Raw genomic sequence first — 14268 nt, 5'->3', positions numbered from 1 at the left:
ACTTAGGTTGTATTTTGTTAGAAGTTATATTCAGTTGTCAGGGTTAAACCAATCTAACCATGGTAACCAAGTTGATAACTTTCATCTTTTGTATATTTTTCAGTGAGGTGATTGTTTCTTGCTTTTTGTCTTTCACAAAACTGAGATTTAATTACTATATTGAAGTCTGCTGAGGTAGATAATAATCTAGAAAGATTTAGGTTATTGGTGAACGGACCATTCTTTAGTTTCTACATCCTATTGTTGGAAGAATCTTCTTGGCTTAATTCCTTCCCCTGCACCCCTCAATGATGTTTACTAGGAAAGTTCTTTGAAACATAACTGGTTAATCACCTCTCAAATTTTAAGGATGAGGCCAGGCACAATGACTCATGCCTATAATCCCAGGACTTTGGGAGGTCAAGGCGGGTGGATCACCTGAGGTCCAGAGTTCAAGACCAGCCTGACCAACAGGAAGAAACCCCGTCTCTACTAAAAACACAAAATTAGCCAACATGATGGCGAATGCCTGTTAATCCCAGCTACTCAGAGGGACAATTGCTTGAACCCAGGAGGTGGAGGTTGTGGTAAACCAAGATTGCACCATTGCACTCCAGCCTGGGCAACAAGAGTGAAACTCCATCTCAAAAATTAAAAAAAATAAAATAAAATAAGTAAAATGAAATGTTAACTTTATTTTCTAGTAGGGTGGGTGTGGGGGAATGTTTGTTTAATAGAAACAAATCCATTACCTTCTGAAAGTTTAGCTTCCTATTTATGTTGGTGTTCTTGCCTTTAGCTGGTTTATAACAATACCTAATGTAGAATGTGCTGCCCAGGATCATTATAAGACTTTCTTTTTTCTTTTTTTTTCCCAGGCAAGTGAAAATTACATCCTGTGTAGTGATACCAGGTCACAGCTCAAATTTCTTGAAAAGCTGGATCAGTTGGAGAAGCAGAGAAAGGATTTAGAAGAAAGAGAAATGTTACTTAAGGCAGCCAAGGTAAGGGCCAGTGTGATTTATGAGTGAACGTGGCCTGGCAGTGTGGTCAGAGGTGGCTTTGTCATTGGTTGACTTTCTTGGTTTTATTAGGCGTTTAGATTTCTCCAGAGGATTTCCTAAAATGAAATTACTAATAGGATGTCTCACAGCCAGGATGGTGTGGTGGCTTTCAGTTAATTTAGTTTAATGAGTCATAATCTTTTGTCTCCTCACATTTCCTGTGTGCCCTCCCTATCCCCAGCTCCAGGTAAAATGTTTTGTAAAATTTCAGGGTCTTTTTAGAAGTCCAATTTGATGCATGCCAAGTTGAAGTTGAGAGAGGAAAATTTGGAAAGTATATAGGAAGGTTATGGGTAAAATCAGTGATTTGAATTTTGTGGAACAAAATACAGTCTAGGTGGAAATAGAGTAAAAGAACAGTAAGGCTATTTATTTATTTTCCTTCTCCCTTATTTAAACATTTTCCTGGGTTATTAATGTCAGATGAGGTAAAAGCTGATTCCACTACAGTTTCCATTTTGAAGCTCCACATTTCTTCATAGGCGTGGGGTCATTGTGAGAAATCTTAAAGGTTCAGCACTAGAGTCTTAATTTTTGTTTTAAGCACATTTGTTTTAATTTCTAGTGTTCTTGATAGCTTCTCTTTTTAGAGTATTTGTTCCTAATCACATACCAATTGCTTTTTGAAAAACTAATTTATTTTGAAATTATTTAATACTCACAGAAAAGTTGCCAAAACTGTGCAAAGGACTCTCAGCCCCTTTTCCCAGTTTCCCCTTTTTTTTTTTTTTTTTCCGAGACGGAGTTTCACTCTTGTTACTCAGGCTGGAGTGCAATGGCGCGATCTCGGCTCACCGCAACCTCCGCCTCCTGGGTTCAGGCAATTCTCCTGCCTCAGCCTCCTGAGTAGCTGGGATTATAGGCACGCGCCACCATGCCCAGCTGAGACCAGGATGGTCTCAATCTCTCGACCTCGTGATCCACCCGCCTTGGCCTCCCAAAGTGCTGGGATTATAGGCTTGAGCCACCGCTCCTGGCTCAGTTTCCCCAATTTTAACATTTTACTACATTTGCTTTATCTCTACCCTTACGTTTTGTTTTTTGAGACAGAGTCTCACTCTGTAGCCCAAGCTAGAATGCAGTGGCGTGATCTCAGCTTACTGCAACCTCTTCCTCCCAGGCTCAAGCGATTCTCCTGTCTCAGCCTTCTGAGTAGCTAGGACTACAGGCGCTCACCACCATGCCCAGCCAATTTTTTGTGTGATTTAGTAGAGATGAGATTTCACCATGTTGTCCAGGGTGGTCTCGAACTCCTGAGCTCAATCTGTCCACCTGGGCCTCCCAAAGTGCTGGGATTACAAGCATGAGCCAACATGCCTGGCTTTATCTCTTTACCCTTTCTATACACATAGTCATTAGTCCCCTACCTCTCATCTTCCCTTTCTCCCTGCCCCATTTCTCCACTTCTTCTCTTCCTACCTTTCTTTCTTCCCCTTCCCTCTTCTCTTTCTTTCCTCTTTCTCTCTCCTTTTCTTTTTTCTTTTTGAGACAGAGTCTCACCCTGTCACTAGGCTGGAGTATAGTGATGTGATTGTGGGTCACTGCAGTCTTCTCTCAGGCTCAAGCAATCTTCCCACCTCAGTTTCTCAAGTAGTTAGGATTACAGGCACATACCACCATGCCTGGCTAAATTTTGATCTTTTGTGGAGACAGGATCTCCCTACAATGCTCAAGCTGATCTCAAACTCCTAGACTCAAGCAGTCCTCCTGCCTCAGCCTCCCAAAGTGCAGAGATTACAGGCATGAGCCACTGTGCCTAGCCATTTTTCTTTTCCTAACCTTTTTGAAAGTAGTCTTCAGATATGATGTCCCACCTCTCCTAAGCATTTTTGCTTGCACCACTATCATTGAATGCACAGAACTCATTCTCATTTCACTGGTTGGCTCAACCATGTCTCTTTTTCCTTCATAGTCCATTTTCCGATTTAGGAATTTGCATTTGATGTAGTTGTCATCTCTTTTCAGACCTTTTTAGGGTTTCTCAGTCTTTCTCTTTTATTCCCTTGACAGTTTTCAGGAGTATAAGCCTTACCTTCTGTAGGATGATGTTCAACCAGGGCTGATGTAATATTTTTTTATGATTTTACTTAGGTCAAGCATTCTTGGCAGGATGCTACATTCTTCTCAGCTGATCATATCAAAAGGATCATATGGGTACCTACTAGTTCTCTCCATTTTAAACTTGCCATCTCCTCCACTTTTTGTTTTTGATTTTTATTTTTTTGAGATAGGGTCTCACTTTATTGCCCAGACTAGAGTGCAGTGGTACGATTACTGCCCACTATAGCCTTGACCTCCTGGGCTTAAGCAATCTCCCACCACAGCCCCTAAGTAGATGGGACTACAGGCATGTGCCACCACGCCTGGATAAATTTTTTAATTCTTTAGAGATAGAGTCTCACCACATTGCCCAGGCTCATTTTTCCCTTTGTAATCAATTAGTTTTTCATAGGAGGGAATTCTAAGATCATGCCAATATCCTATTCCTCATCAAACCTTCATGTATTAACCATAGCATCTTTTGTGATGTCTGCCTAAATCAGCTACCTCTGTCCTGGTTGCAAAATGTCAATTCTTTATTCCCATCAACTGTCCTCAGTTAGCACCCTACCATGTGGAAGAGCTTTCCTTCTTTATTCATATTAGTATGGACTCATGATTTCTCTTTGTTTCAATAGGTTGTAATTCATTACTGTCATTTATTTTGTTGCTCAAATTGCCCGTGAGTTGGAGACCCTTCCAGCTTTCACTTCTGTCCCTTGTAATGTGTCCATCCGTCACTCACTGAGCATGTCCTTACTTTCAGGCACAAGGCACTCCAGGCCCAGCTTTTTGTGCTCTATCCCTGAAATCAGCCATTTTTCTAAGTAGACTGCCTTCTTTTTAGTTGAGGATGGCATTCGGAAACCTAGACTGTATTCATTGCTAAAAGGGTGTTACCACATGTAGATTCTCTCAAAGGACAGATCTAGGAAACCTATATGATATGTATATGTACGGTTATGTATATATACACACAAATGTCCATTCGTAACTATTTCTATATCTGTATATATTATAAAATCATGAGTTTGTATGGATACCTGCAACTCCAATTCAGGGCCTCAAGAGTTCTTTCTACCCTTAATCTCTCCGTGTTTGTAAAAACATTCTCCAGTCTTGAGAAACTTGGCTCCCATTATCCTTCATATATTTAACTTATGTCCTCTATCAATTATTTGATCAATGTAACTAATCTCTCAACTAGCCATGCTGGCTGACTCCTCTGTCTGCTACCAGTCATTCTTCCATCCAATTTCATTGTCTGTATAATTGCCCACCATGCTTACTGGCCTATTCCTTAATGAGACTGCCACTCTCTCTCACCACCTTGTATTCTTCACCACTGGCCTATACATTCAAATGCCGCAGCTCCCCATAAGGATATGGGGCACCACAGCCTTGTTACTGTGCAGCTTCCTGCTGTCTCACAGTCTCAGTCCCCACATTGGCACCTACTGCATTAGGAAGAGCAGGAAGATGGGACAGAAAGTTGCTCTTTCTTGAGCCCTCAAGTGTTATAAGTGAGCACTTAGTCATTGTAATGAGGTGGTTTATTGGTGTTTTATTTCCACTTACTGTGTTGTAAACAAGGTCATAAACTGTTAAATGCTAGTTTAGTTATTATTGGATATAATAATACTTGCTCTTTATCTCCTTTGGCTTTTCCTTCTTTACCAGACATCTAAATATTGGATTTCATAGCTTTCAATCCTATGCACCTTCTCTGTCTTTATTCTCTATTAAGTTTGTATCTCCAATTTAGCCTGCATTCTGAAAATTTGGACTCATATCATTAACTGCCTGCTTGACATGACTTCATTGGCTAATGGTTATTTCAAAATTAGTGTGTCCAAAAGGGCTCCTGTTATTCTTCTCCCGTCTAAATACCTTTTACTGTCATAGATTTTCCTAACTCAATAAATGACACCATCATTTGTCCAGACATTCAAGCCAAAAAACAAAGGAGTCATCTTTACCTCCATTCTATGTCTCCTCTCTCCCCACATCCAAATCACCTCCTATCTTATGTATCCAGCTTCTCTTTATCACTGTTGTCACTACTCTAGTCTAATTCATCTTTCGTTTGGACTTTTATACTGTCTTATAACTGATCCTCTTTTCCTTCTACAATCCATTCTATTTCTCCTACTATGGTCAGAATAATGTTTTTATAGTCATGTGTGTCTCTGTTGCTTAAAAGCCTTCAGTGGGTTCCTGTAGAATTTAAAATGTAAAGTTCTTATTACCAAATTTTAAAAGGCCTTATGTTATTTGGCACTCACCTACTCTGCTCCAGCCACATTGACCTTTCTTTTCCTTGAATGTGCCAAACTTGCACCAACTTAGGGTATTAGACTTCTAATTAGGCATCCAGAACTGACCATTGAGTTCCCTTTCCCTAAGTCTGCTTTTCCTTAGATCTCTATTCTCTTAGAAAGTTGCAGTTGCCGGCCAGGCATGGTGGGGCTCACACCTGTAATCCCAGCACTTTGGAAGGCCCAGGTGGGCAGATCACCTGAGGTCAGGAGTTGGAGACCAACCTGGCCAATATGGTGAAACCCCATCTCTACTAAAAATACCAAAAATTAGCCTGGCATGGTGGTAGGCGCCTGTCACCCTAGTTACTCAGGAGGCTGAGACAAGAGAATTGCTTGAACCCGGGAGGCGGAGTTGCAGTGAGCCAAGATTGGGCCATTGCCAGCCAACCTGGGCAACAAGAGTGAAACTTGGTCTCAAAAAAAAAAAAAAAAAAAAAAAGGTTATTTGCAATTACCGTCCTCCAAGTTGCTTAGGCCAAAATCCCAGGAGTCATCCTTGATTCCTCTTTCTCTTTACTTCATAATCTATATCCAGCCCATCAACAAATCTAATCAGCTTTACCTGCAAAGATATGTTTTGAATGCAACCGTTTATCAGCTTCTGTGCAATGAAGCTAGTCCAATATGCTATGACTTCTTTCTAGTCAGCCTCTTCTTCATAACAGTTGCTTTAGTGCAGTCTACGAAAGCAACTGGGTGTCTCACTCTCACACCCAGGCTGGAGTGCAGTGGTGCTATCTCAGCTCACTGCCACCTCTGCCTTCTGGGTTCAAACGATTCTTGGGTCTCAGCCTCCCAAGTAGCTAGGACTACAGGTGCACACCACCACACCCAAATTAAATTTATTTTATTTTGACACAGGGTCTCATTCAGTTACCCAGGCTGGAGTGCAGTGGCATGATAATAGCTCACTGCAGGCCTACCCACCCACTTCAGCCTGCCTAATAGCTGAGACAATAGGCATGTGTCACTATGCCTGATTTTTGTTTGTTTGTTTGTTTTTGTTTTTGTTTTTAAGTAGAAATGGTATCTTGCTGCATTACACAGGCTGGTCTGGAACTTGAACTCAAACAGTTCTCCCACCTTGGCTTCCCAAAGTATTAGGATTACAGGTGTGAGCCACTACCTCAGGCCTCTTTAATCTCCTTTATAGCACTAATGTTTTACATATCATAAATGTGTTTCATTTTTATAAAATTTTTATTTTTCTCTTCTTAAAATGTAAGTTACTTGAATTATTACAGTTACTTTGTCTCCTTATATCATGTGTCTCCAAGGCCTAGAACATTGGCATACAGAGTAGAATCTGTACTATGGATGACCAATAAATACTGGATCACTGACAAAGACTTGATAACCGAAATGTGCCCATTTTATATTGGGGCAAAATATGTTATACACACCTACATATATTATATACATAATGCATATTTTAATATAAATACATACATACAGACTCATTCTCTGCTGATACTATAGCTAGAGTAACAAAAGAGTTTATCTTACTTTGAAATGAAATGTCTTAGTAGATTGGGGACTAAAATGAAGAAAAGTTTTACCAGCTTTGGGTTGAATTTGTGTAGATATTTAAGATACTTGAAATTAGTAGGCACTCAAATTTAAAGATAATGTCTTATATTTTCCTTTAACCAAAGGTACTGGTAAATCAATAAATGTGTCAGGTAAACTTAGTAAATATGAAATACTTTTAGCTTTTATTTAGTTAGCTATCTAGGTATTAGCTTACTTAGTTAAGGTTGCATTTTATAGAACAAATATTCAGATTTATAAGCGGTTAAATAACTTTGGCATGAGAAAAAGGATACACATATCCCAAACATGTTTTCCAGTGGACAGATGTTTATGTGTCAGAAATAAAGTTCCTCACCCTTTGTTCCATCATAGCTTGATACATAGAAGACGGCTCTCTTCTTATGCCAGTCCTGTACTATGGAAAGCGACATCCAATAAATTATTGAACTTTGTGCACAGCATTCTGTTAAGTGCCGTAGAGGACCCAAAGATGATAAGATATTTTAATTAAAATACTGGAGTGTATTTTCTACTTATAATTTTAGAAATTATGCCTTTAAAGAGAGCAATTTGGTTCAAGGTTAGTCAGGTTCTTGATTTTTATAGTCCTTGAAATACCATTTTCCCAAATTGGCTTCACTTGAAAATCAGCCAGTATTGGTTGTTTTTATTCATTTAAACCAACGATTATTCTTTTTTTCTTTTCCTTCATCTGTACCATCAATTTTTTAGTTCTCAGTGTTCCAGCAAGAACAACGTCATGCCTCAACTGGACCTGACTGACATTGTTAGCATCATTTTCAGTATAAGCTTCCTCCAGGCTAGAACTGCAGCAGCCAGCCCAGATGATGAGGGGGTGGGGGAAACCAGGGTGGGAGTGCAGCTAAACTGGATTGAGGCGTTTTCCCCTGGAGCTAAGATATTCAATCACAAGAGAAAATTGTCATTTATTAAATATTTAATGGCAACTATAGTGTTTAGATGCTAGTAATTTCTATTAAAATTTTCTTTTCCTTTGATAGAGTCGTTCTAATAAAGAAGATCCAGAACAGCTGAGATTAAAGCAGAAAGCCAAAGAGGTAAGACTTTCAAGTTACCATGCTTGTCTTTGTGTTTGAGGGAAGGTTGGCAGCTCTCTCCTGGCAATTAGGTCAGGGTTTATTTTGCTGTTGCATACCATTTGCAGAAGCCTTGGGGAAGGACAGGAACTGCTAAAGGCAAGGGCAGTACTTCAAATGAGGTCAATGAGTTATGTGCTCTCTTTTTAAAATTTATTTTCAAGGCTTAGGCCTGTCTCGAAATGGCTCTTTGTAAACTACAGCAGTATACTTGGAGGAATATAATGTGAGATTTAAAAAAAGGAAACTTTTGAGATTTAGCATCTGGGACTGTACAATAGGCTACATTTTTCCAGGGTAATTGTTCGTTTTGTAAATCTGATACTGCTTATAATTCTTTGGCTGGGAGGCGGTACTGGGATTTAGTTTTAAATGGAAAATGCCTCTGGCTTTTAATTTTCTGGGCCCAGCAGTTTTCTGTTCTGGAATGGAGCCCTTGTTTCACACAGTTCATGTTTAGCTGCAGGGGTTTTAGTTTATAGCTTAGACTGGTTAAGCTTTTACTCCCAGAGGCTTCTGCATAGCAACTGTAGAAATCAACAAATAAGTTCATTTATGTCTGCAGCCTCCTCTCAGTAGCTGACTTTTTACATTTCCCAATATCCATTTCCTGACTTTTCTAGCCCCAGAGAAAAAAGCTCCACTAATTGGAGCTTATTTTAATTGAGCCTTAATATTGGATCTCACTGGAGTTGCCCCCAGAGCTGCTGAGAACAGAATGAAATGAAAGTACCTAAGGTTGAAGATGCAGTGTGTGTATGGGTGTGTGTGTGAAATTTTTCACTTGACCTACAGATTCTTTTCCCTCCTGAATAAATCATCAAGCCTGTTCACATTTCTGATTAAGGATCTGACAGCAGACGATAATAAAGACAATTGAGGTGTGAGACGTGTGATATGGAGCTGAAGAAATTGGTTTCTATAGTTACTTCGCTGATTTCATGCAATTTTTAAGGATCTTTGTGCTAAATAAGAGTGATTTTCTGAGCAACCTTTTCCCTTAACTGTGCCTCTTGAACTATGAAATTTGTTATTGCTCAACATTGTTGCAGTTGGCTCCTAGGTGCAGCAGCAGCAGGTTATTTATGAATGTTTTAAAGGCCCTTATTGTTTGGATTAATGTAGGAATTGAGGCAAAACAACTGGAAATCTAGTAAGATTCTTACAATCAATGTGGTGTGTTTTCATTAACATAGAGAAGGAAAATACATGAACTTTAGGTGGAATTTCAGAATTGGGATAGGGAACATTGGAAAGGGAGAACACTTTAAAAAGTTGAAAGCAGAAATGATTTATTTTCGGCAACAAAATATTCCTCATACTATATGTCTTTCCAGCGGAAAATGTATCTAAAAATATTAGTATGAGAACTGTATCTATAATTCTTTTTAAGCAAACCTGGCATGAGGATAGATTATTTAAGGATGGGCAACCTACTGTTCCTCTGAATCATGGGTATCCCACCTTGTTTTAATTAAGGACTGACTAGATGCTTATCTTCTAATTGCATTCCCTTTTTGGAAAATATGCAACAGAAAGCTTACGCTTTTAACCTTACCCTGCCTGTCCTTCATAAACTTTCATGAGCATCTGAATGTTAGAATAATTTTTCCTTCAGCTTTGTATGAGATGGTTTTGTTTTTGTTTGCATTTTATTTTCGTATGTTGTTTCATAATTCCCTAAGGGATGAATAGGTGGACAACATTTTTCAAAGAAAACTGTGAGAGGAAATGTGCCTCCCCCCACCCCCACAAAAAAGCCTCTTTTAATGAGAACAGGTGGTAGCAAACCTGTGTTTTTCTCTTCCTTTGCACCTCCACTTATTTCTTTTTCCAAGCAAGGATAAAGGAACTCAATATAATTTCTTTCTGAAATATTTTGCAAGTTTTCTAGTTGCTTCCTATCATAAATCCTCTTTGATCAAAAAAAGGAATCAAATACATTGGCCCCTTTCCAAGAACAGAGCTGCTCTGTATTGCAAATGTTTGGTGAAATTCTAATATTGTCATTTTTTTGTCATCCTCCTGCCCTTTCTAAGGGGCTCTAGTTCAGAATCAAGCATGCAGTGACAGTGTATTTTGTTTGGTTGCATAAATATTGCCCATATCTTAATATAGAGTTGGATTGTTTGCTTATATGGTAATTTGTGAGGTTAGCATTTGGGATGCACTAATCACCATCATGCAGGTATAAACTATGATGCTTTGATTTGTGAATTTTTGGTATTTGGCTGTCTGAGAAGTTTTCTTTGTTCACTTGTGAAATTTTTTTTAGCATAGATGCCTTATGCGTGCTTGTTTTAGAACTGATTTGTTTTCCCTTTTGAGGTAACTACCTACCTACCTACCTACCTACCTACCTACCAGGCTTGTCATAGGAAAGAATAAAAGACTGGCTGTCTTATGAATGCAGATCTTCAAAGAACTGTTTAAAGAAGCTGTAGGCTTTATTTATGCTGAGAAATTTTTCAGCAGTGGTGTTTTTCATATGAATATTAAATCAATCTGAATCCCCTTCATTCATACATAATCTTATCCATATTTGCTTTCAACTGTTAAGGGCTAGAATTTTTAGGCCAGGCGTGGTGGCTCACACCTGTAATCCTAGCACTTTGGGAGGCTGAGGTGGGTGGATCATCTGAGCTTAGGAGTTCAAGACCAGCCTGGGCAACATGGTGAAATCCCATCTCTACTAAAAATACAAAAACTTAGCTGGGCATGATGGTGCACACCTGTAATCCCAGTTACTCAGAAGCCTGAAACACAAGAATTGCTTGACTCTGGGAGGCAGACATTGCAGTGAGCCGATATGGCACCAATGAATTCCAGCCTCGGCGTTAGAATGAGGCTAGAATTTTTTTTTTTTCTTTTGAGACAAGTTTCACTCTTGTGCTCAGGCTGGAGTGCAATGGCGCTATCCACAATTGCAACCCCCACCCCCTGGGTTCAAGCAATTCTCCTGCTTCAGCCTTATGAGTCGCTGGGATTACAGACATGTGCCACCACGCTCAGCTAATTTTGTATTTTTAATAGAGACAGGGTTTCTCCATGTTGGTCAGGCTGGTCTTGAACTCCCAACCTCAGGTGATCTGCCCACCTCGGCCTCCCAAAGTGCTGGGATTACAGGGGTGAACCACTGCGCCCAGATCATTTCTCCTGTAGTTTTTCTTTTCTCTAATAAAGTTTTAGATGCTGTTCATCTTTGCTTTCCAGATGTAAGGACAAATTGTGTTAAAATGGACAGGTTTTTATAAAAATGTCAAATAATTACTTTTCATTCTTCCTGTCAACTTTTTTCAATTTTGTCATTCTCTTTTGGCACTTAGACTGCCTTTGGGTTGGCCATTGGCCTAATCTCACTCCATTGAGGAATTTTCTGCTGCATAGTGTTCTTATTGACCTAGCAGGTTATTTGTCTATTTGAAAACCAGCTGATATGTCTGTGGATATTCCTGTAATTCAGAGGTTTTATTTTCAACTAAGGGCTGTCTTCCTTCCCTTTCTCTGTTGCCTAAAAAAACATTATAAGCATCCTTTCTCTTTTTCTCGCTATTATAACTTTATATTTTCAATACTAGCCCTTTCAAATTCTGAAATGATTAGAATTTTTCTAGATACTTTTCCTAAAATATTAGTACTGGGATTCTTGCATTTAACCATCTCTTTGTGAACTTTTTTGTTTTTTTGGAGAAGGGTCTTGCTCTGTCACCTATGCTAGAGTGCAGTGGCGTGGTCTCAGCTCACTGCAGCTTTGACCTGGACTCAAGCAGTCCTCCTACCTCAGCCTACCAAGTAGCTGGGACCACTGGTATATGCCACCACACCCAGCTAATTTTTAATTTTTTTTGTAGAGGTGGGGTCTTCCAGTGTTGCCCAGGCTAATCTTGATTTTGTGGCGTGAAGAGATCCTTCTGTCTCAGTCTCCATAAGTTCTGGGATTACAGATGTGAGCCACTGTGCCCTGCTGAAAATTTTATTATAAATAGATTACTAATTGCCAGACTCTAACTTCAGACAAGCAGGCATGTCTTTGTTTAATGCAGCTGCAACCTTGTATGAAATGTGTGTTGTATGTCCTAGATTAAAATCTAGCCCTCAGTATTTTCTTTTCTTAGCCCATCATCCAGAATTTTGTAGAGCTAGCTGTCTCACTTTGCAGTTCAAACATTTTTATTTAATTGTTATATATTTTGTGACCCTTACTTCCTTTTGGATTTCTTCTTTCTCCTTTGGGAAATGTGTGAGTTCAGTGCATCTGTGCAGAGGGTGAGACAAAGAATTCATTTACTTTCCTTTTAACAATTCCTAGCATTCCACTTTGATTTGTTATCGGATGGTGGGGGAGAAAAAGGAATTCAAGACCTTTTGTGTTTGCGTCACAGTGCAACCTTTAGGAACTAGGCAAAAGAATAAGTACTAAATGATTAAAATGCAGACCAGATTAGAAACCATGTATCCTGAAGTTTCGGGGATTTTTGTTTATAGAAAATAATAGGTTATAAAAACTGTCAGTACAGTTCTTCATAAAACATTGTACAAGAAATAAAATACTGAATCATAAGGCTCATTACAGATTAGAAAATATTTAGGTATGAGAACTGCACGGTATATTTTTAAAATGAAATTTGAAAATATATAAAGTTAAAGATAACTTTAATGGTAGTATTTCTTTACTGGTATACCTTAAATGGAAAAGAAAATATTAGAGATTCACAAGAAGATTGCACACATACTTTATTTTGATGTGTAGGATCTCTGTGTTTTGAGAGACTTTTCTCTTAGTAGAAAAATGCCTATTTAAAAAAATATAGCATTGAACTGGAAGTAAAGTGTCTTGGATTCTAGATTCAGCCTGCCATTATCAAATGCTTGCTTTGGGGAAAGTTACTTTAATTCTTTGAACTTACCTCTGTTTCCTTGTATTTAAAATGAATTCAACGATACCTGTTCCGCTTATAATACAAAATTGTCATAATTCCACTTATAATACAAAATTTAGGGGAAGGTGAGGCACAAAAGAAAAAAATTAGTAGCTTAAAAACATTAACTGTAGTAACATTTAAGATAGATATTATTATGCTCTTAGATTTAGATTTGAGAGACCGTGAATGTTATTTCTTTCTTTCCAGAGGACTGGAAAGAAAATGAGAAGATAAAAGAGTGTAAGGGTGACAACTGGGTAAAAAAAAAAATGATTTTAATATAGAATAACTGTTGAACATTTATATTTTACACAGTTTATAAATCAAATGTTATTGCTTTCAGTTAAAGAGAGCTGTCTAATTGAGATTATGAGGAATATAACATTTTTTCAGGGAGGTAGGGATGGATGAGTAGGGTTGAGGCACCAGAGTTTACATATCAAATTCCAGGAATCTCAGATGTTCTGGGCAGTGTCTTGGTATCATAATAACTTGCCTTAGTGGTTAGGAAGAAAAAACAGATTCTAAACTGTTTCATTTGGTGGGATGACTGCCTAATAATTGTATTTAAGGGCTTAAAAAAAGATGTTACATTTCTGTTGTGGTATCTTTGAAGTTTAGATAAGGTGGAATGGTGATTTTTAAAAAAGATTTGCAGCTTGGCCGGGCATGCCTATAATCCCAGCACTTGGGGAGTTGAAGGTGGGCCGATCACGAGGTTAAGAGATCTAGACCATCCAGGCCAACGTGGTAAAAACGCGTCTCTTGGTAAAAACGCGTCTCTACTAAAAATACAAAAATTAGCTGGGCATGGTGGTGCACACCTGCAGTCCCAGCTACTTGGGAGGCTGAGGCAGGAGTATCACTTGAATCCAGGAGGCAGAGGTTGCAGCGAGCCAAGATCGTGCCTCTGCCCTGCAGCCTGGCAACAGAGTGAGACTCTGACTCAAAAAAGGAAAAGAAATAAAAACTCGCATCTTGTCTTTTAGGTTCCTTTGGCTTAGATTCAGCTGTTAAGGTTTAGCAGTTTTTATTTTTATTTTTTTCCGTTTGCTTTGTTTATTTTAGGATTTAACTTTGCATTCCCTGGTAAACTTGATCTTTATAGTAATGATTCAGATGTAATTATAAGCTTTGTTAAGAATTTTAGAGTTAGATCCATGAAATTTTCCAAAGTATATCTAATTTAATTTAAATTTTTACTATTTAAAATGTTTCCATTGTTTGGTGTTAGGGTTTTATTGTTACCTTTATGTGTACTTAACTTTCATTATGAAATCAACAGGATGTT

General features: G+C 38.5%; 1 protein-coding gene across 2 annotated transcripts in view; it reads left to right on the top strand.

The window, feature by feature from the left end:
• TAF4B (TATA-box binding protein associated factor 4b) overlaps positions 1-14268 on the top strand; it is a 154133-nt gene that overhangs the window by 94645 nt on the left and 45220 nt on the right. For both annotated transcript variants that reach the window (XM_074383657.1, XM_010335484.3), the window contains 2 exons: positions 858-983; positions 7960-8016. In XM_074383657.1, coding sequence (XP_074239758.1) covers positions 858-983; positions 7960-8016 — 183 coding nt within the window. The remainder of the gene's footprint in view (positions 1-857; positions 984-7959; positions 8017-14268) is intronic.

This window comes from Saimiri boliviensis, chromosome 13 (genome assembly GCF_048565385.1).
Source record: "Saimiri boliviensis isolate mSaiBol1 chromosome 13, mSaiBol1.pri, whole genome shotgun sequence".
NCBI classification, from domain to species: Eukaryota; Metazoa; Chordata; class Mammalia; order Primates; family Cebidae; genus Saimiri; species Saimiri boliviensis.
This window is presented reverse-complemented; position numbering and strand designations above follow the sequence as displayed.